This window comes from Trematomus bernacchii, unplaced genomic scaffold (genome assembly GCF_902827165.1).
Source record: "Trematomus bernacchii unplaced genomic scaffold, fTreBer1.1, whole genome shotgun sequence".
Lineage (NCBI taxonomy): Eukaryota > Metazoa > Chordata > Actinopteri > Perciformes > Nototheniidae > Trematomus > Trematomus bernacchii.
The window spans coordinates 1,886,786-1,910,861 of record NW_022987513.1 but is presented as its reverse complement, the minus strand read 5'-3'; the positions used below and the strand labels follow the sequence as shown (position 1 = coordinate 1,910,861).

The 24,076-nt window shown below is 40.8% G+C and overlaps 1 protein-coding gene across 1 annotated transcript in view; it reads left to right on the top strand.

Annotated features, from left to right (window-relative positions):
* The window catches only part of arhgap32b (Rho GTPase activating protein 32b), an 88,113-nt gene that overhangs the window by 43,850 nt on the left and 20,187 nt on the right, over window positions 1-24,076 (top strand). Inside the window, exons 6-13 of the mRNA XM_034113028.1 lie at window positions 8,401-8,487; window positions 11,372-11,509; window positions 13,569-13,661; window positions 14,216-14,338; window positions 14,804-14,881; window positions 17,084-17,165; window positions 18,529-18,579; window positions 19,394-19,468. Coding sequence (XP_033968919.1) covers window positions 8,401-8,487; window positions 11,372-11,509; window positions 13,569-13,661; window positions 14,216-14,338; window positions 14,804-14,881; window positions 17,084-17,165; window positions 18,529-18,579; window positions 19,394-19,468 — 727 coding nt within the window. The remainder of the gene's footprint in view (window positions 1-8,400; window positions 8,488-11,371; window positions 11,510-13,568; window positions 13,662-14,215; window positions 14,339-14,803; window positions 14,882-17,083; window positions 17,166-18,528; window positions 18,580-19,393; window positions 19,469-24,076) is intronic.

The window sequence follows — 24,076 nt, the reverse complement described above, 5'->3', positions numbered from 1 at the left end:
CTGTTTGTTCTCAAACAGACATTCGTCTCCATTAACAACCATGTGTTTCTCATAAAGAAGACACTCTTGAAATGTTGCCTACTTTTCCTTTTCATAGGTTATTTAGTATTAAGACAACTGAATCTCTTCTGACACTTCACTCTCCATAGCCTCTTCCACTGTGTGAGCCCTGCATGCTACAGTGTGCTGCCAGACACCAGGAAAACAACTTTATTGAATTGCGCACGCCTCTCCCACTGTGCCACTCGCTCCTGCTCTTCCATATGGTTTATCTACAACCTAGCATTTTGTCTCGTCTTGTCGCACACACACCACACTGAGGCTCCAGCTCTTACACATTTACTATTAATGGAGAGTTTAAAACCACACAAGTTGATGCTGTCTAAATACTATGGCTCTGTTTTCAACTTCTTTTTAGTGTACAGTGATGTCAGACATGGTAAAAGTGAACCTCACTTAAAGATGTGCTTTCCTTATAGTTTCTTTACTGTGGTGTTTCACTGTGTGTTGGTCTGCAGGATGTGGAAAGTGTGTCTGTCCTTACCTTTAAAGTCAGTTTAACACCTGAACTGTTAGACAAAAATAATCACCAAACAGTATTTATATGTAAACATTTGCGAGCGAGGATATTTTTTAAACAAGATATGTCAGCCACATTAACTTAACCACTTTTAAATAATCATAAAGTCATTCTTATGAATACATATCTTTAGAGATGCATCCTTTAAGTTGTATAAGTCATGCTACTTGACAAATAAAGTATCAAATCATTCAATTGACAGTCTTTGGACTGTGGACTGTTGGTCAGACAACATAAGAAACGAAAAGACTTTAACTTCGACCAGAATAAATTGCAATTGTTTTCTTATACTTTTACCTTTTTGTACATTAAACAATGTATCATGAATATATTTAGATTTGAGTTTTGCTTCCACTATGTTCAGGACCAAACAACCGTACTGTAATAAATCCATCTGCTGTTCTTAAACTGATCATGAAGGGATCTTATACTGATCTATAAATGACATTCATTCATTCATGTTTTATAACATGCAGTCTATTATTACCACGAACGCTAATGTCCGTTATGTCGTTGCTTGTTAGTTTGTAAAAGATCTATGCAAACAGGAATTGGACCAGAACTAAAATGCAAACAATGTATCATTATTTTCCTTGATCTTGACCAACTTGACTAAACTGCTCCCGATGTCATGACCAACTGTGTGTGAATGTCAGCTGGAGCAGTTGGCCCCTTGTATGGCAGTCTCTGCCTCTGTATGATTGTGTGTGTGTGTGAATGCGGATTTGTATATGTAAAGTGCTTTGAGGAGTCGTAAAGACTGGATAAAGCGCTATATAGAAATGAAGTCCATTTACATGTGTTAGTTGCAGCCCTACTTTCCATAGATAAGCTACTGACTCAACCAGCAGAGCATTTCTAGTGTATCATAAAGCTGGGTGCCACCGTCTTTCATTATCCTGCCTACATATTCAGGGCTTTCCTGTTGTACTAAGGTCACAGCCTGCCCTTTGACACAGAAGCTCTATGGCTGTGTGTGTAGGAAATACAATGCACCAAATAAATCAATATAAAGGACACATCTCACAACCATACACACTGTATTACACACATTTCACAGATGAATGATTACATAGAGTAACCTGAGACCTTTTGGATGTGTGTATGAGAAACACCAAGCCAGAGAAGAGTGGGGAATCCAACATCCAACAACAATCACAGCAATCAATCTGTCCCTAACAGCTGTGAAGGGGTGCCCCCCCCCCCGTCATCTGGACAACAGTGCATGAGTTCACAAAGGCTGTGGTGTTAGTGTGCGGGAGAATGAGAGCAGTATGTTTGAGGACGCTCATGCATGTGATAAAGATTGACGTCTCTCTCAGCCTTCTTCTGGCCAGCCCCCTGTGCTGCTATACTGCTGATCTGTGTTACAGCTGTATCACCTCCACACTCAGACGGGACACACACCGCCTGGGGGGGGAAGCTGCTCCACGTTGGGTCCGTGCCGTTACCCTTCTACTCTTCCATCCACCCGTCCCTCAGTCACTTCCCTGTCTGCATCCAGCTAGCTGTGACACAATATGTTCCCACTGCCCACTCACCCCCTTCACTCACAAAGGAGCAGGAGGGATGCATAGAGCTGAATTCCCTCCCCCAGTGGGACCCTATCCATCAACTGCAGCACTACACTGAGACACCACTGGGCAGCACACACCAGGCAGGCGGCTCTTTAAAGGCACAGGGTTCACTAAAAGCAGGATTTAGACTTTATTCCTGACAGTTTTCAACGCCAGAATAGTTTTAGCAGTAAAATGATTCACATATGTTAGTGTGGACCCAACAAACTCCGAGCCATTGCCCTCTGTCACATGTTCATTAAGCGGACCTCTTTCCACTCGCTGTGAGCAGAGGGTGATGTAACGCTTGGACTCATTCTGCCCTTGTTAGTGGAAACAAAAGACCAGCCAGCACACGCACGAACACACACACACACACACACACACACACACACACACACACACACCCTTTCTCTTTCTCTTTCTCTGTTTCTCTAATGGTTTGTATTGTGAGGTAACCGAGGTTGCATATTAGTTTTGAACAGAAAATCAGGTGCATTGATTGATTGGAATAGTTTTTAGAGGCCTATCGAAGTAAAAAATCTCCAGAATAAAAAGATAAAAAACCAATTCCATCAAAGTGAATGTTCATAGATGGAAAAAACCTTGATCAGATATCTCTAGCTAGAGCCGCCCAATTCAAACAATTGAGAAAAGTGAGGACGGAAACACAAATGCCGAAATCTTTTTAAATTAAACTTCAAACTTATGGCAGAAAATAGTGTGTTTAAGTAGATCAAACACAAAAGTCATCATTCATTTTTGCCCACCTCTCCTTTTAAGACATCACTTCATGTGCAAAAGAGGATTTTTACAGGGACAGCCCTAGCTAGCACCAATTTTATACATCGACACATTTGAAAACTGATTATCAAATGCATCAAAACTGTACACAGATGTATATATCGTAGATCTCCTCCAATGAACAAGCATTCACAGCATTACCAACATATATACTTTCTCTTGTTATGGCATTTGAAGCTCCAATGGACTGATTTATTGCCTCTTCCACCTTCACACTCCACAACTCGTCCTCTCCTCTGGTACCTGACCCAGGGGCCTCCACCGGGGGGAATGCCTGGGAAATAGAAGCATTTTATCTGCTGAGCTGGCTGCTGGTGCAACTTCTTCACTCAAGGAGACTGGAAGCATATGGAACGTCTTACCCTTTTCTGGCCTCCTATAAATGAGGTTGGGGTAGAAGAGACACAATTGCAATATGTTCTTGTCATTGAGATGTTTTGGGCGTTTTCTGCATTCCGCTCGTTCTGTAAAGCTGGAATGTTGAGGTACCTTGAATTCCATTTCCATGAAGTCCATACGCCTATGCACACTACAGTCGATTACATTTGTCATAATGACATTTCTTTTTAACCTACCACATGATGTCATCTCCATAATGCAACCTCTCTCTGTGAGTAAATCTATTGCATTATTCAGTCCCTAGATGTATTTGTATAGCTTTATAAGAATATTACATTATAAGATTTTAGACTTGGATGTAGCTTTACACATGTCCTCCTTTTTAGATTGAAAGTACTGCACTCAGGCAGCCCTGCACTCATAACTCCTATTCTACAGTCCTACAGAAATACCACTGATCTATTATCCGTTTTGAGATGATGTGTTTCAACAGCTATTGGACAGATTGCCATCATATTTGGCTCAGAAACTCATGTTCCCTTCAAAAATAATGTATAATCCCTTTGGTGATCCCCAGACTTTTCATCATCAGATCAAAGCTTGAATTTGTCCAACACTTTGGCTTATGCCCAAATATCTGCAAAGTAATGACATTCAGCATCAAGTGGACTTTGTGTGCTGCTTAAGGAGATGCTGCTAAATGAACACAAAATACACCAAACTGACCATGACAGTGAACATGATAAATGAGAATACATAATAGTGTTCAGTACATGCTCTCATCAACATGTTAGCAGTGTATCTAATGTAAAAGTTCATTTTTTTCATTTGTTTGACTGCTCATCAAACAACTTATCTTTGGCTTCTAATAGCTGCCATTTGTAATGCAATCAATTCCAGAGTTACCATTGCAGTCCTCAGTGCTGTTAAAAAAAACAATAGCTAATTATCTTTCCTGGTGCATTGTTGTATTTAAGTACAAAACAATTATATTATTTGATTAGGAGTATTGCATCTTGCATTCAAGGCTTAGACTTCAGTTTCACTTTTCCTGGAAAGCGCTGGACACACGAGCGGAGCCTCATGTGATCTGTGATAAATCAGTGCAACCTGTCACTGAATGAACTGGGTCATCATTGGATTATGATTTGAAATGCATCAAGCAGACTCGTAGTAGAGAGTGATTTGATGCTCCGCTCCCGCAGATTTGCGGCTCGCTGTTTTTGGGTTTTTTCAGGAACACTGGTACTATTTTATCTCAGTCGGGACTTTTATCAATTGGCAGTCTATTGATGTAAATGTTGGGTAGCAGGTGTGGACTGAGACAAATCATTCAAGTTTGATCATACTAGTCTTTTCAGGAATGAAGGTTGCAGCGATTAAAGTAAGTACATTAGTTTACTCCTGAGGTCTTTTTCTTTCCCCAGCAGCACAGGGAGGGTTGCCGCTTTGCATCGCGTGTATGTTTGTCTCTTGGCTCCAACATGTCCTCCTCAGTGGGGTTGGCTCATTTGCTTGGATTTCTGTTCTCTCTTTTGAATCATCTCGTGTGAATGTCATAAATGAAGTCATCTTGGCTGATACAACCTAAACTTTCCTTCCCTCTTTGAGTTGGAGCTATTTGGTTGCACAACTTGCAACCCAAGAGCTGGTCATTAAGCATAGGGTAGGCTTCAGTTATATTTTTGGTGACTTTATTTCTGCTTTGCAATTGTGGTAGACTGCGAGCTAGCACACTCCCTGGTTATTTGTGTTGTGAATTTGTAGTTTAGTCGCCTGGGATCGAATAGCAAAGCATCAGTTATTGATATATTTAACTGAATGTGCTTCAAGCTGTAATGCCTGACACTCATTTTCACTTGCAACAACTGCAGATGTCCTCACTTGAGCACTCTGTAAATTGCCACTATGCAAAAGTAAAGCAGGACTTCACATGTGGAAGAAGAGAAAACTGCTCTCCCCCAAGTGCTACCGCCTCCCCTTTTTTTTCTGTTACCTCCTGCCCTCTCCTCTGCTTTTTTTTGCTCCCTCCATCCCTGCTCTTTGTCCTGGGAACGTACCAACCAGAGAGGGGGGAGAGGAGGAGAAAAAGGGGGAGGGGTGAGCAGCATGTCAGGCAGAGGAGAGGAGGGGAAAGGAGGGAATAGCATGCGGCGGAGGGTCACAGAAAGCAGACCGTGAGATCGCAGAAGGACAGGACTGAAGGAACATTTATTTTTTCTGGATTTTGCCGTTTCTTCTGTTATAGCCTGCTGCTGCTTATATCATTGGGTGTTAAAGTTCTGCTGGCCATCAAAGAAAGAAAGCCAACAAGAGAAAGAAGGTGAGGAAATCAGGATGGGGAATCACAATAGTGGGATGGGGGCAAAATGGAGGAGATGAAAGTGGTCCCGTTGAGGATTCCTAATAACCGCCTCCTCATCCAACACCATGCTGCTACTAATAGTGTTACCTCCCACCCTCTGTCTCTGCACCCCACACTGAGAGAGCTTACTCTGCATGTGAAAGAAAGTGCAGAGGGGGCTTTTGTGTCCTGCTGAGGGGAACTTTGTCCCAGGCTGGTGAAACAGGACTATGCAAGAAGGGATGTACATTCTTATGCACACTTGTACAAATGGAGACTGGGGTCAGGTGCTGGAGTGTCAAAGAGAGGCGTAAAGCTCTAAAGAAGCAACGTGTAGGAACTAAAACAAGGAGTGAAACCCAGACTTAAAGTGCTGTGAGTACAACGTGTCTTTCTGTGTCTTTGACTGCTGTTTGGTTCTGCTGCTGCACTTATCGGAGCAATGCTTCCCCCCTGTCCTTGTGTGCCTGCAGGACTCGTCAACATTGCTTGTGTGCAAAAGATGGATGTTGGATTTTCAGGGGTACATTGCAACTCCTCTGGCTCTCTTTAAAAATGACCATCTTGGAACCAAGATGTGTGTTGCTTTATGGAATGTTATGCGCCTGCTCCTCTGCTGTACACAGGAAGAACAGACCACCCATGGATGTGTATTCTTCTCTAATATGACCATAAACAACTTGAGGCCAGGAAAAAAGTTATCATTTGAAATGCTAGTGACTTGTCTAGTTGTCATCCTCCTTGGGGTAGTTGTATTGCCTTTTCTTTGTTACTAAAATGTAGAGCTTTAAATTGAACCCAGTACACCCAATTTATTATGACATATTAAGTATTATATTTTGTGATAGACAATCTATTCTCAATTAAGTTTTAGGGTGTGCATAGTTATGCCTGGACTGACAAAAGTTAAGGACGTGAGACTGATGACTAGATGAAATGTCTAGAAGTGTCTTCCATGTACATGTTGTTACTTGTGTCATTAGTCTTTTGGCAGTGAAAGTGATGGGACGTAGAGGCTGCTCTGTCAGGCACAGTAGGGCTTTGAGCAAAATGATGATGTCAGCATGACCTCATGTTAACAAAGATAATTCTAATGGCCAGATGTTATATCGGGTGTTAGTATCATAACATTTTCAAATTAGAAAAGTGTCCATCGCGGCCAGATGTGTCTGCAATAACCCACCCCCTGTCTAGACTGCGAGTGTATCGGATGTATTTTTCAGACGCACCTCTCGCGCAACACATACTCTCTCATTTCGATCCATGCAGCTGTTTGATGCCCAATAAAGAGGCACTGAATAAATATACTTATCTACATTTTGCATCCTACACAGAGTGTTCTGGCACATCGGTCCCACTGAACAGCACGTTCTTTTATATGCACATTAAATAATATTTGTATACTAGTTTGTCTCTGAAAAGAAACACAGCCACACAGTAAAGGGCAGTGGTGTTCAGGGAAGGCAGTCTTTAAGTCATCTTGTATGGGAACAAAAGGACTTCCATGGACTTTCCTCCTCACTCTGGAACCATGAAATTGCTCAGACAATATCTGTTTAGTGGACTTTAGGAGCACACAAATACCTTTGCTTTTCTGACAGCAGAACAGTTTTCTTTAGAAAGCAGTTGGGAAATTGGAACAAAAAAGTTGCTAAGATGTACAAAACATACACAAACTTAAGGAGCACTGAAACAAAATGACGCGTTCAGAGTTTCAGTTGTTTTGAAAATAGAACCTTTTTTATACAAACCCCACAACCTGGAACGTATGTGTTCTGTATTTGGAACATGCCTAGCAGGTGCTATGCTACATCATACTGTATCTTCATTATGTCTTCATCTGGTGTTGTAAGCTAAGTAGATACAACTCTGCCTGAGAAGTTCTACTCATTAAACCGGGGGGGGGGCTCTGGGGAGAAAAAGAGCACCACATGATATAAAGCTTAAATCTTATTTTGCACAAAGAAGCGTTGACATGTTGACTCAAGGGCTAAGGAGCCTTCCATCGAGCTTCTGATTGGTGGACGATCACTCTACCTCCTTAGCCAAGGCTGATGCATGCATATTGTTCTGTTTTACATATGGACACAAGAAATGCATTTCATATACTGATCGACCACCTGGAGATTTCTAGAACCTGACCTTAACAGAACCTGTAGGGGATACTTCTAGGATCTGCCTTGTGTTTTTCACACCAGAATATTTTGTGTTACCTCATTGATATACTCACACCACTTCATATATCAGGGAAACATAGCATGTGAGTGAAGCTGACAGTGGAAACTGAATCACAAGATCTTCTGTATATTGAAACATGGTTCAGAAGGAGGTTTTTTGAACTGGCCCCCAAAGCGGCTAGACAAAATATTTACTTCTGATAATGGATGCACATTAAGTTATGGATCATTACGTTTGTGTTGTTGAAAAAGCCCTTATGATAAAGAGTTACTGAAAAGAAGAAGCTTCATGCCTTTTTTGAGCAGCTAACAGAAATATAGATTGACTTAAATAAGTTTTCCTGAGCGGAATAATGCTATCTCCTCTTGCTGCACCTCTTGTTAACATCAAGTTAACGCCATTTGAGATGCTTTATTCAAAAATAGCCATGAAAAGAATGGTGGAACGGATAATTATGAAAGAATGTGGAATTATTTCATCAAAAATGGTCTAGCAAACATGAATAAAATGGAAAAGAATAGAAAGTGTTTTTGTTCATGACCATCTGATTCTACCTCTTGCTTTGAAATGACAAATGCTCTCTTCTCTGTGTCCTCCAGTTGTCCCTCGGGGATGAACAGTGTGAAGTGACGCGGAACGGCTATGAGTCGAAGGAGCTGGTGTACCTGGTCCATATCTTCTGCCAGGTAAGAGTCCACTGGGTTTGATACTGCACTTTTTCTTTCAACTTTTCTTTTCAAACTTGTGGGAACGGAATTCCAACCCACAAATGATGCTTCAGTAGACTTGTTCAGATATCCAGAGCAGTCTCTCCCTTGAGAAGGCCGCTGGCATACATTTCTGAAACACCTAAGTGTTTCAAACATCCCAGTTATGTAGGAATTTGGAACTGAATTGAAAGAGCTGCGAGTGAATGCCAGGATGGCTGAATTATTCTGAAGAAAGTCTGATAATGAGAGCTTCAAACCATGAACTTTACAAAGCACTGTACACATGCATCTTCATATGTGAGCATACTACCTCAGCAGGATTATTTGAATGACATTGCCTGTTTATGCATTGTTTTCTGTTAATGTGTTTCTATGTCATTGGAAACTCAATTATTAATGTTAAACCGATATTGTGCAAGTTCTTATGAAGTGTACCGTTCATTTGGCACTGTTGTGTCCATGGTGATATCTTATTATAACCAATTGTCGTTGCGTTGTGTTGGCTGTTGAAGTTTTTTCAAATAGAAAAAAGGGTTGACTTTGAATTCGTTGTTTAGGAGGGATGTGGGAGTAAAAACCAAATACTTTATGATTACATAATATAGTTTTTCCAAAAATGTGATTAACCCAGAATTGGGTATAGTCTTACATTAGAGCAAACATGCACAGCTGCTCTAAAGCTTTGCCCCAGCTGCCTCCAAAGACATTTTTGATTCTGGTTTCCTGTATTTCCCTTCTGCTCATAATCTTGGCAATGCAACACAGTATGTGCTTTTGAACTTTGGCAACTTCTTTCAGCCGTCATACCATTTTTAAATCTACACTAGTTCTATTTGAACAGGTTACAAATGTGCTTCCTGAACCAGAGAACTAACCCAGTGAGATTGGTTCAGTTCTACATACCCAGAAATGGGGGTAACTAGAAGCAGCATCTGAAAGTGGGGCAGGACACCATCAAGAGTTCCTTCCAATGCATCTCTACCAGACAGAACTTTAAAAACAGAACTAGAATCAGCTGTGCTCTGCAGTCCCAGTTGTCAAGCCTTGGTCTCGGTTCAGACAGATCTTTCTGGGGCAAATCAAAGCAACATACTTTTTCCACCACCAGTCCCCTTCAGTGGGTTTGAAGGTTTGGAGCCCGGCCTTACTGGATGAAAAAGAAACATATCCATTGCAAAAATCGTTACATTTAATGTGGTGGATTCAGGGCAGCATTTTCTAGGATTGCATTTACACTGGTCACATTTAATCTCTGTCTGTTTTGTTTGGAAAGACATTTGAAATATTAAAGTTTACAAGTCCATGGGTGACTTGATTGTCGATTTTGAGACAGTGCCATTGGGTTAGAGGCACGAGAAGAGTGTCTGTCTGACAAAAACAGAATCCAAGAGAAACGATAGAAAAACAGTCTCACTAGTTTTGTCTGATAAAGGATTTATGGGCTGCTCCATATGCTAATGAGCCTGGTGGCTCTTTTTGTAATGTTATTCACAACGTTCAGCTTCTAGCAACAGGTGTGTTGTGTCAGTGTTGACCTTGAGTATTCCACAACGTTCAGCTTCTAGCAACAGGTGTGTTGTGTCAGTGTTGACCTTGAGTATTGGACCACACCGGACACCTGGAGAAGCCTACTTTAGTTTGTTAAGGGTCTACACCAGATAATGATATATATTAGCAGGTAGCACGTTACAAGCATCTTTAATAATGATGATAATATTTGCTGTATTTGTTTGGTACCTACATAATTGAGTTATTACGTTATTTCCGAGAAAAGAGAAATGAAGAGATAGCAATTACATCATTTGACAGATTTGATTGATTTGTATGATGGATTGGTCCCTAAAATCTAGATCAGCAGCTAAATGAGTCTGTATTCATGTAAATAAACCTGCGTAAATGTTTGTTTGGCCATGGAACAGTAGTGGAAACAAGCTGCTAACACTGTGACTGAACAGTGGGTTTAGAAAGCTTTTCAATCCCAATGTTGGTCTCTGTGGTCGATGATCGTCCGCCATGAGTGATGGACGATTACATCATCATTTATTGACCTAACTCGAATGTATCTGAGAGCAGTGGAAGTGAGTGAGAACTGTCGGCCTTAACACCAAAACAATGAGTGGAGCTTTAGAGTAGGGTGCTGTTTGTCACAACAACATGGGTGGGACCTTGTGTGTTATATAATATTGTGTGTGTTGTCACCCATTGTTAAGTTTGTTGTTATACAGTGATTGTGTATTACTTCTAATACTATTTAAGGTTTTCTTTTGTTACGTTTCTATGGATTTCACAATACAATTTGTTTAGTTTTCCTGTTATATCTTTTAGGTTTGGTGAAATCTTTCCATAAAAAATGACTTAAAGGTGGGGTATGTAATTTATTTCAGAAACACTTTTTGTTATATTCCATGGAATGCTCTTAACATCCCGATAGCAATGAATATATTAAATGCTTTGACAATAAATACATAAAAAATGTCATCTGTGGAAGCCGTAGCGCTGTAAAAAGCACGACCAATCATTTTAGCCGGCCCGGCTAAAATGACTGGATGGCCTACCTGCCTGTCAGCCTTCCATCTGTGCACAAACTTATCTCGTGCCCTCATTGGTCATGTGCACGTTCGTGTGTGTTGGAGGAGGGGCTCTGTAAGGAAGTCTGAAGGAAGAGGCAGATTTGTTCCGGTTGTGTACTTTCAGATTCTAGCGCACTCGAGCTGGTTTCTCCAAAATGACATACCCCACCTTTAACTTAACCTAGCTGCAGTTGAATAGAAACATGTCTCACTTGTAGCTCTTTAAGCTGATTGTATTCTGTCTGTTTTTTTATTCTAACTGTTTACACTTTTGTGTTGTCCTTTTGAAGGGTCGAAGTTGGATTGTGAAGCGCAGCTATGAAGACTTCCGTGTCCTGGATAAGCACCTGCACCTCTGCATCTACGACCGACGCTTCTCACAGCTGCCTGAGCTGCCCCGACTGGAGAGTCTGACTGACCAGTCAGAGGTAAGAGCTGTAAGAAAATACAAATGTAGTAATAAGCTGATATGGAGCTTCAGTAAAGGCTTAGTAAAGATGTTTTTTTCCTACATGTAGTAAGCAGTACTTAATCTTACATATCTTTTGAATGCCCTCACTAAACTATCCAGTACTTAGTCACCACCAACATTGAGTGAATGCTAAGAGGTAGCTGGCCATAAACTTTTAGGGAGGCGTGTGGCGCAGTGGAATAGTGCGTTGGTGTTCAGATCAGGGGAGCACAGGTTCAAACCCCACTGCAGTCAGCATGTCGTTGTGTCCCTGGGCAAGACACTTCACCCCAAATTGCTCCTGTGGTGATTGTCCACTGTATTGAGTATGTAAGTTGCTTTGGATAAAAGCGTCTAACAAGTAATGTAATGTAACTAGACAACAGGGTAGCAGTTAGTTTATATATGAAAGCTGTTACCATGCTTTGATATCCTATATGATCTACATTTCATTGCTCTTGGAATCTACAGGTTGATATTTTGCAGACTACTGTGTGCATGTGAAACGTATTGTGAGCCAGACAACCTTTCTGAGGCTCTAAGAAGAATGCAGAGGTTAGGTATCAAGAGAACTGGTAAAACGTGTTCATCACAGAGGGCTATTGTGCATTTGGTGGACACTCAAAACTGCCTGCGGTACTCCACTTTCACAGTGCACACTTTCACTTGTAGCTGTACCCTCCTGTTGTCTTCGGGTCAAATCTGACCGATTTACTACTTTCATCAATCATAACTTTTTTGTTTTACATTTGATTGCATTAAGGCTTTATGATATCCTTCACAGTAGACATTTGAACATATAAAATTGCTGATCACCACTTTCATTGAATTTTGGATGATTTAGTCAACTTTGTAACACCCATGGTGTTCCCGGTCAAAAATGACCGCCATAAAGAAAAGGAATTAGTAACCATCAGATAAAACACACACAGAAACACACACACACACACACACATACTCTAGATGTGTTCCCCCCCTTATGTGCCCATCCCCCCATGTGAATCACACCTGGCACTCACAAACACACACACACAGAACAATTTGACACATGTCCCGCTCTTATGTGCCCATCCCCCCACATGGATCACACCTGGCACACGCAATACATGTTCAGTGTCTATTCTTTGTATATTTACTGCAGTTGTTCATGTATACCAGTAGTCTGATACAATATTTACAGTTTGAAAGGGTGTTAAATTAAATTTGGTGATGATTAATGGTTTTTGTGTTGATGTAATAGCAGTTAAAACAGGACCGGTCAAATTTGACCGCGAACACCAAAGTAAGGGGGGGAAACGAAGACAATAGGAGGGTTAAAGAATACATTGATACACAGTTTTGATGTACAGCACGAGGGTTAGGTGGGTCAGGTTAAAACAAGAAGTGTACTACAGCCTTAAAGTCTCTACATTCTTCTCAATAAAATGATTAACTAAGCAGGTAAAGAAAGTATAAGAAAAGAAAGTATAAAACTAAATTGGCCTTGTAATATAAAGTCATGACTCATAGCTGCCAATATCTGTTTAAGTGGTGCACTGCCATGCACAAGTCTTAAGCTGTGTAATTAGCTGCTTTGTCATTCAGAAATGGCATAATGAGACTTTTTATGGTAGTTATTAAAGAGGACACAGTTTGCTCATTTTCAGGTTCATATTTGCTTAAATGTAAAGAGGTTTTTCTCTTACTACCTGTGCTGCTGCACCTCTTTTCACCCTCGGTCTGAAACCAGAGACCCCTCTGCTCTGATTGGTTAGCTGGTTGGCTCTGCTGTGATTGGTCAACCGCTTAGAGATGGGTCAAAAATGTCCCCTCCCCCCCCCCTCAGCTTATTGCATACAATGTGTTTGATCGCTAGCCAATAGAATAGCTATTGTCACTACGTTACATAAGTAAACAAAAGAGTCCATGTTTCAGGCAGGGGGGGGGGAGTTTGTGGGAGGGAAACTCCCTCTGGGAAACACAGGGATTTGAACCTTTTTGCCATCTGAAATAAATGTAATGACTCTAACCTGTTTGTGTATTGTCCGCCCTGTTAGTCAGTTTCCCAGATGTTGTTGGCTTACCTCTCCCGGCTCTCGGCAATCGCTGACAACAAGATCAACTGTGGGCCCGCCCTCACATGGATGGAGGTGAGCCTGCCCTGCACACAGCATATCTCAATGAATTGAGAATCCAGTTGTAACAGCTATCTCCCTCTCGTAAGGTCCAATGCACAAAACATATTCTATCATAAAGTGCAAACACGGCCAAAAGGTTTGGCAGATACCAGTTTGCCCTTTGTTTGCGTCTGATTACAATTATTCATGTGGCAAAATATAAATGTGCTTAGGTCAATGCGCCAGTTGACACAGACACACCAAACAGACATAAAAGCACACCATACGAGCCATTCCTTATATTCCATACTTCCTCTGTGTACATTGCCCATTTTTGTTCAATGCCACGTATTTTTATATCTGCACAGCTCCGCCTCTTTAAATTCTGATTTACTGCACATTTTGTATACTCAGAGTAAATGTGATATTCTATTGTTCATAGTTACTTGTCCATTTATATTTCTTGTAAACATTCAATTTAATTCCAGACAGGCATGACGTACTTGGTCATGATCTTTTCTAAGTCAGATGATAGCCACCATCCATTATTGAATGCAGTGTGTGTTTTTCCTGTGTGTGTGTATCAGGTTGACAATAAGGGAAATCATCTGCTGGTTCATGAAGAGTCGTCCATCAACGTGCCGGCTATTGCTGCTGCGCACGTCATCAAGCGCTACATCGCCCAGGCCTCAGACGAGCTGTCCTTTGAGGTGACAACACACATATACACACATTCAAACACAGGGGAACACACATGCTCTCTCTGTGTCTCTGTCTACAGATATACAGAGATTCTATTAAAAAACCTTGCGGATATTTAAAAAAGAAATAACTGCCGATATAATAAAGTTGTCATTCAAATACTTGTTAAAACGGTCCAAACTGTTTTAGCTCTTCAATTATTAAACCGGAATATATTGTATCATACCGTATATTTTATAATACTCTCTTTTATAATTTATGATTTATGCTTTTTCCTCTAATGTTTTATTGTTATACACTTAACACTACACAAATCATTTTGCTCCGAACAATCCTTTACTAAAAGATACTCTTTCAGTTGAAATGTAAAGCCTGGCTATATACAGGCCTTTAATTGTAATCATCACTGATGTCTTCTTCCAACAAAAGGTAAAAGGACAATCAGCACTTTCTAATATTTCCCCTCTGTGCAGGTTGGGGACATTGTGTCAGTGATTGACATGCCCCCTAAAGAAGACACCACATGGTGGAGGGGCAAGCATGGCTTTCAGGTACGCAGCTTCACAGAACACTATGCAGACTGTGAGCAAAAACACACACACACACGCTTCATCTTTCTCTGGCTTTTTTCTCACGGTCAACTTCTGATTAGCTTTGCACTTGAGGTATTTCAAGGACGAGAAGAGAATATGCTTTGTAAAACAGATTTCAAATAGTCAGAGTTTGTTGAAAGACACAAAGCCTGTGAGCAGATAACAGGTTGGACTGATTCATATTCACGGGCTTCAGTCCCATCCTGTAACACAGTGAAACTAGGGCTGTTCAGGACTTCAGGTTTAGTTATATAAAAAAAAAAACAGCTAACAGTCAGCCAGACTTACTAAGTGGGCCTCCAGAGATTTAAAGCAAATACAGGGAGCAGCATTTGTGGTATTGCAAGACATTTATTTGTTTTTTAGGAAGACAGAAACATTGATTCATTTTGAAGCTTATGGGTATATTTTTCTGTCACAGATTTGATTTATTCTGACACAAAATTGTATTTGAGAATAACATAAGACTTCACCACTATTTAGTAAGACTAACGAAGTGCGTATCATCCAAAGTTTCAGTCTTGTAAGAACACAATTCCATCCCCACCGCAGCTAAGCAGAGTCCAGGGGAACACAAAAAGCGAATTCATAAAAAGACTGACTTTGGATGATATCCACTTTGATTAAATCAGACATCTGTCCTCTTGGTTTTCTGTGAATCCTACTGCACTAATGCTAAGACGTGAAGATGAGACTTTTTGAAGATTCCTTGTGTCATTCCTTGTGTCATTTATTTTCTGAGCTTGATCAACAGGTTAGTCAGAGAAGCCGACTCCACTCTGATCTGCTTCCTTGCTAACAGTAGCAGCAAACACAGATTAAAAGCGGCTTTATATAGTCTGAGGGTCTGAGGGGGGAGAGTTTCAGAGGGAGGGTCAACAATAGAGGCCCTGTCCCTCAAGGTCAGGGGCTTGAACTGGTTGAGTCTTTGAAGACCTTAGTGTACAGATGATATGTTTTCCAAACTGAATGTTTTTACTGCAGTGACCTGGTTTGATGCTCAGGTCTGGCTGAACCCTCTCCATCCTGCCCCAGCTCCTCTTGTGTTTTGGCTCACTGCCTTCAAGAAGTAGTGCTGCCAGTCAGGCTCACTGGCAGGCACTTTACTGATACTCCACTTCTTTTTCAGATGAGTGGTCAGTGGCTGGAGACCACTGCCCTCTTTAGGATCACACAGCTTCTGCCTCTAAATATACAGAGACATGGAGAAAGCACCCTTGTGTAGCCTTACCTTTTTTTGGGGGGGCGGTTACAGGGGACCCAACCCCCTTAATAATGCACATGCATTTGAGACCCCTGCGACATTTCCACCATACATTGACTCATAAAAGTTGACCACAGTACAGGACTTTTTTTCAGGGGAGACACACTTTAAACCCAGTGTGTCCCCTCTGTGTCTAATATATCATATTCCAATCACTTGTATATAGACTCTTATTGCACTATTTCAATATTTCACTTTTTTACTATTTTTTCTTTTGTATTACTATTTACTTGCACTATTTTCTTTCTGTTTTATTGTGTTGCACTGTTGGAGTGAGCCTGTGACCTAAGATTTTCATCGTCATAACTACACTGTAGCTATGCACGTATGACCAATAAAAGCCTTGAACCTGTGTTGAAGCTAAACCTATGCCCTTGTGAGTTGGGGAACTAACTGAAATGCCCAAAGTGAGGGGACACAAACACACCTGCTGTACCACCTGTATCCGTTAGAGGGGGTCAGTGAGGGTAGTGGTTTTCTGCTTTTGTGACATTTGACACTGTGCTTCATCGGCTCAGAATTTCCATCGTAAAACATTTCTAACAGATTTTTTCCGGTCAAAGTCCAAAAAACTCTGATTCGGCTGTCTTATTTGATATAGGGTTTTTAAGAAATCACAAAATCATCAACTGCTATTTTCTAGAGCAGCAGGTACACTTACCGGTAGTTTGAACTTGTGTGATGCAGTCATTTTCATACCACATGAAAAGTAAATGTTCATACCAAGCCCTAAATGTTGTCTCTGTCACAGTTTAATAACACAATCATATGATGTATATGACAACCACCACCGAGCATAGGATTCGTGTCCTCTCTCTATCTTTATTATGATTTCTAAATGAGATTTTATTTCCTCCCAGCTCACCCTGCCTGTTCCACTCCTCTTCTCTCTCCAGGTTGGCTTCTTTCCCAGCGAGTGTGTGGAGCTCATAAATGATAAAGTGCCGCAGTCCATGACCAACAGTGTGCCAAAACCAGGTATTCCCCCCCCCCCCCCCCCCTCCTCCTCCTCCTCCTCCTCCTCCTCCTCCTCCTCCTCCTCTTCCTCCTCTTTATCCATTGTCAGGAAATGTTTTGGAAATACACACTGAGGGCTGGTAATGCGATACGGCTTGGTGTGTGCGTGTGTTTGTCAGTGTGTGAGAGTGTGTTTGAGAGATACACCTTGCCAACAAATATTTCACTGGTCTGAATGATTTGTGTCCTGGAATTCAGTTTGTATTTAAAAAGAGCTCTATAGGGTATTTATTTGATTAAGTGTATCATCTTTACTCAACATATCATCATTTTGAGTGGGTGAAATTCCCTGGAAGTATATATATTTCCCAAACTTAAACTTATTCACAGATCCATGCTCAAGGTTTTCACTTTTTTTCTTAGAACTGAATCACAATACATCATCTGTATCAAGATTATCAATAATAATCTAAGACATATGTTTAACATAAACCCTCTTGGAACAACACTTGGCATGTCTGTCATGTTTACTGTGAGTGAGTCAGATCGACCCCAGTGTGTTGTACCCGTCCCGTGTCTTCTGATCCAAAGACTGATCCTACAATATGACTCACTATCACAAGAACCCGCTGGCTTTGGGGTGAGCGCGTGGAGCCAGGGTTCCTCCCCATCAAAAAGCCTCTGAGACTCCGGGGTCCACATTAAGTGATGACACAGCGAACATAAACCCACCCCCTGCAAGAATCCACTTTTGTGAGGGACAGAATATCAGTAGCAGGGTCTCGGTCCTGACGTGCCAATCCAGTTTCAAACGCAGGTTGGAACGCTGTGTTTACTGTTACAGTGCACGCACAGCACAATCCGCAGACAGGCCCCCACTCAACCTTCCCCCCCCACTCCCCGCTGCTGAGCAATGACCCAATGCTTCTGCTTTTTCTGTTTGTATTTTTGCATGTGTTCTTAATTTGTTAATCATGCATTCTTTATTTACTGAGTATCCGCAGGTCAAGAATATTATTATAGTTATAAGTAAACATAAATGTTTTTCTGTTGTATAGCTCATTATTATATACATGTATTATTAAGTAGTCATGTCCTTTTAACTATGTTCAATCAGAAATATGTTGTTAGCCATAACCAGTGTAATATTTAATCTTCTATAACCTGCAGATGTTATCAGTTATACCATCATGGCTCTAAATGAGCACATCCTGCATCTAGTTTATAATCAGCAGCAGAACACATAACTGACTGTAATGTGGTTTGAGCTGCCTGTGTGTTCTCCACTGCGATGCTTCATTAATCCTGCTGTTGGATGTACCGTAGCATTAGCATTAGCATGTGTCTTGATTGGTTGCATTTGACTGTGACTCCTCTGCCTCAGCCTCCCCCTGCTCTGGCCTGCAGCCTGCTTCTTGGAGTCTCTTCCCTCCCTGTGCGTGTTGGTATACACACTCCATTCACCTGCATTTTCCACATTTAGACTTCTACGACATATTGTTCATCTGATTTTGGATGCAATTAAAGTTATAATCCTTAAGATTTAGGCCCGGTTGATTTATGGTTACCAGTAGTAACAGCAATTGCAGGTTAAGATTTCAGAATTCTGGGGTCAGAAAACAATAAATGAACAGCTTATTTGTCATAAATCCAACATAAGAACAACTGTTACATTTCTTTACAGTAGCGCCTAAACATTTGCATTATGATGATATAGAAGTTGGACAATAATTACCCTTTTAATTCATGCTATTGGCAACCTGCAGCTGATTTTATTTTCCACATTGTGGGTTAGCTTGTTGACAATCTGAAGGTGTGCCGTCTGTGAAATGTTACTTAGCATTAGCTCTGATGCAGTGTCAACAGTAAACAATGACACTGATATCAATCCGATCAAATTATAAACAATAATCCTGGATTACACAGAATGTAATTACACTGCTTTGATAATGCCGAAAAAATACATACCATTAAAAGTACTAAAAACAGGGTTTGATTTCATGAATGTCTTCAGAATTATAACTTTAAATTCCCCTCATGAAAAATGACTTGTTTTATTGATGAATGCCAAGAATACTTCAGTGCTAAACATTTTATTTTGCAATGTTTATTGCTCTAGCATCATCACAGTACACATTTGCTCTGTTCTCTAACTTGAAGTGCTTCTCTCCCCTGCCGACTCTCTCATGTCTCCACCATCCATCCATCCATCTGTCTGTGGGGCCATCTGTCCATCGGGCTGCATGCAGACTTGGAGATGGAGAGTGTAATTCAGGACAATGCATGGGTGGCCGACCCGCTAAACCACTACAACCTAAGTTCAGGTAGACAAACAATCCTTTGGTGTGCTGCATTGCCCCCCCCCCCCCCCCCCCCCCAACCAAAAACTAACTCCACAACCTGAGGGATGTGTTTGCACTGTTCCCACCCTAACATAGTATGTATTTGTGAAGATTGGGAAAAGGCTTCACTTTTCACACAGGAGAACTTTGTACACTTTTTGGTGTTACTTTACAACAGAGGGACCTCTCACACTTTGCCCCGTCCGTGACCTTTAACACATTATCTCCACACTCTGTCGGTGGACCAATAAGACAACAGCCACGTCTGAGCATGCATGCCTGTGACTGTGCTGTGAAAATAGCCGTTTTTTTTCTAGTATGTGTGTTGGTGTGAACTTTCCTTAATTAAATGACAAAACATCTATCTAAGAAAAGGTGTGTGTAATGAAACAAGTGGTATTTTTCTTGTTTATTTTTTTCATATAACGCGTTATTTGTTTCAGGCATTTGATGGCATCTGTTTGTAGAAGGCAAGGCAAGTTTATTTATATAAGCACTTTTCAACACAAGGCTTTACAAAATGAAAAGTCGTGGGTCTTGTTTTAAAAGAGGTGAGTTACAGCGGAGGTCTTTGGGAGTATGTTCCAGACATATGTGTGGTCCGACACTTATGGCCTCAAAGATTTCACATCTTAGAGTCCACAAACACCGATAAAGAAGTGCCTCAGCGCTCTCACAACAATTACCCTTCGTGCCAGACAAGTTGACCGGTCACAAACTGGTGACAACAACACATATGGCACCAAGGCCTTTCCTTAAAGGAGATAACAGGCGTCAGAGTAGATCATAAAACGTCAGAGAGCAAAAGGTTAGATATCTAGAAGAATTATTCCTTAACAATATGGAGCATAATAACTGAACGCTGCTTCTCCAAGACTAAAAAAAACGATATATAAAGGTTTCAAGATTAGATGCAGTGGTGTAAAAATGAAACCCCACTTTTCAAATGTTGCTCAACAAAGAGAACAATTGTATCCCTCCAGCCCGCAGTTTTTTTTCTTCCGTTTCACCCCAAAAGGTGTATGCAAATGAGTTCAGGGGTGAGCCAGGTTACTACAGCGTTTCTCAAAGCCGCTGAATGTTGGGTGTGTGTGGACGGGGGCCAGCTGTGTTTGTCTGTGTGTCTGTTCGGTGGCAACTGAAAGGGCGCGCGGCTCCCCCGCCGTGGTGCTAGGTCTCGACCGGCCTTGATTTATTTAATCCTTTTACAATGAGGGGGCCTGTAAATCCATCCATTGAGCGTTAAGCTTTGTCCTGCAACAGTAAGAATCTCTGTCTCCCTCTCCATGGTGACTGAAAGAGCACATTCCTGCAGGGAGCCGCACGGCTTTGGAAAATCTGTTTGCTCTGCCCTCGATCCACTCCGCTCACCACTAACCTTTGCTGTTTTTAGGCGAAACTCTGGAAATTGTTAACATGCTGCACTGCTCCAATTAAAACGGAGACGATAGAATAGAAGCAGGAGTCATTCGGTCCATGTGTGTGTTGTGTTGCAGTCTGAGGTAACTATGTACATTTACTCAAGTAAAGTACAAGTATCTGCAAATTATACTTAAGTACAATACTTGAGTGTTTCCATTTTATGCTACTTTGTACTTCTACTCCACTACAGTTCAGAGGTAAATTGTGTACTTTTACTCCACTACATGTATTTAATACCTTTAGTTACTTTACAGATGTGGATGAATGATGTGAAATATAATCAAGTCTTAAATCAGACTTTAGTTCCACCTGGAGTAAATCCACAAGCTACCCTGCAGTATACAAAGTCATTCAAACTAGCTGCACCTTTACCAGCTTTGAGAACACTTTAATGATCAATCATTATAAAACATGTCATATATATTATTCTGAAATGAACCAATCTGCACAACGACTACTTTTACTTTTGGTACTTTAAGTATATTTTGATGATAATACTTTTGTACTTTTATGTGAGTTACATTTTGAATGCAGGACTTTCACTTTTAACCATAGTATTCCTACACTCTGGTACTTCTACTTTTAATAAAGTACAAGATCTGAGTACTTCTCCCTTCTCTGGTTGCAGTGGAACTCTTCTGTTGACATCAATATGAAAATAAAGAGTTGTGAGCTTTTGATGAAATGGACAGTCAGCCTTCTTTCCTCTCCAGACAACACAACAGTCACTGAGCCAGATGTAGCTCTGCCCCCCACCCTCACTGCAGGCCTTCGTCATGCCTGGGGACCTGTGATTTGTGCAGCTGTGAGCATACATGAGCCAAGACAGCTGGCGATGTGAAGGAGAGAGGAGGGGAAATGGAGAGAGAATGTGCGAGACAGAGTCATATTTGTCCTCCTGTTCCCGAGGATCTCCGATCATTTCCTGGTGCTTAAGCTCCGGGCCGTGAAACCAGCCAAGGCCTCCTGTAACCTGTTGCTCTGTAGATTCAATAAGACACTGTTGTTGTAGGCCGCACCTTTGTGTGGGGAAGTGAACAACTCTCAAGAACTGAATGTGTACATATCATTTAACACCTTTACTTCCTTCTTGCAAAATGTTTTCTATGTAATGTCCATAGTTGCTTTACTACTGTATTGCATCATTATACAAATCTGTCGCATAAGTCATTACTTAAACAAAAGATTAAGTATTGTCCTGTTGCAAAGCTACAGTACAAAGCTTACAGACATTTTTACAATAGGTAGGAATTCGGATTTACAACTAGTTTCAGACAGCATGGCGCGCCGCTCCTGTGAATTGGACTTGGCTCGCAGCTACTAAAACCACTTCCTCCTTCTTTCCACATCCCAGTGAAAAACAGATTATATTCACATCCATGCAAAATAGCAGCTTAATGATCCTTAATCTAACAGAAGGCTCTCATGCTGTTTTATGGTTTATGACGTCAGGGCAGTAGCTACTTCCTGTATGGTTGACTGGTGTCTTAAAGCACATCCCTATTGGTCCTCTGTACTAAAGGCATACACTGCTTCACTGTCTCTGACACCAAACTTCACTGTATACAAAGTGGACGAATGAATTAGAGGGGAGAACTTGCTTATTGAACCGTATGCTATCTATTACAGCTCCTGCATATCATTAGTAGTTCAGAAGTGACCTCTCCACCTTGTTTCTGCTCTGCTCTGTAAGTGATAGTGGAGGACACATACAGACATTTCCCCAGTGTGTGGAATGATTGCTGGATGATTTTAGGGTGGAAAACTATTTCATAGAGTACAACATTACATACCCATGGGACATGCACAGTGAATAATTGTTCAGTTTCTTTACACAAGTTAAAAAACTAAAAAAAAAACGAAGTCAAATTAAAATACTCTATTAAGTAAGTGCAGAAATATCAGCAGAAATACATTGTTTGGTCAAATAAAAGTAATGTTTCAGCAAACAAAGGGTTATGACATTATTAGATTGCAAATACTAATGCATCAAGTTTTTTGCATGTGTATATAACGTGAGTATGTCTTTCCTACACATGCCAAGGGAACTGATCAAATAAAAATATGTTTGTAGTTGGACATTCAGCTCTATAAAGGTTTGGCTTTTTGCTTAAGAATTTGGCTTCATGAATATATCAATGTTTTCATATTTTCAAAAAGTTTAAAAAAACAAAATAATTATATACATTTTGTATACATTTTCAAATATCATGCAGCCCTGGTTCAGTCCTGTGGTGACCCATCCTAAGGGGTAGAGAGAAGTCTGGATGATCTCCAGATGATTCATGTGGTAGGAGAAAGAGAGTAAGGAATTAAGGATACACAACTTTGTGTTTATGATTTTAAATGTTGGTCTGATACTTTGCTTTTTGTGAAAAAGTTAACTATCAGAACCTACGTGTAAAGTGAAATTTGAGGATCATTAATAAGAAATGTCTGTCTTTGTGTGACATTTTTAGGTGATCACATGCAGTGGAAAAGTCCGACTCCAGTCTTGTGATTCTGGACCAACAACAAATTAGTTTGACTTTATTTAGACTTGTGTGCTTAGAGACTCTAGTTAAGGAATTAACAAGATAATGCTTTCAGGGGGAAGGGGCCCCTCAGAGGGAAAGCTTATTTAGAGTTAAGTGAAGGCCGTCCTGTATGTTGTTATGGCAGAGTAGAAGAGAATTCAGTGTGTTTGTATCATGTGTGTGTGTTCAGTGTAATGGGATATTTCCCACTGTGTAGGTGTAAACACAGGCTTGCCTCTTGGCTGCCTCTAGTGCTGCCTTCAAATGCTGTCGGGAATATAAGAACCAAGCATACACAAGTCTGTAATGTAAATGTGACTAGTTGGTTTAACGGAAGAAAACATTTAAACTATGTAAGCAACTGATTACCAATAGGGAACCCATCAGTACGTTTACCACCACAGTACTCAAGTACTGTACTTATGTACAATTTTGAGGTAGGTGCCCTTTACTTGAGTAATTTGGTTCTGCTACTTTTCACTTCTACTCCACTCAAAGTTGGAGTCATATTTGTTATTTTTACTCCTCTACATTTATATATAACATTATGAATTACTTTGTAAGTTCATATTGTTAATTCAAAAATAATCAACTCATGAAATATGATGTACCATTATGGATTAGAATATCTGGAAGTATAAGAAGTCATTAA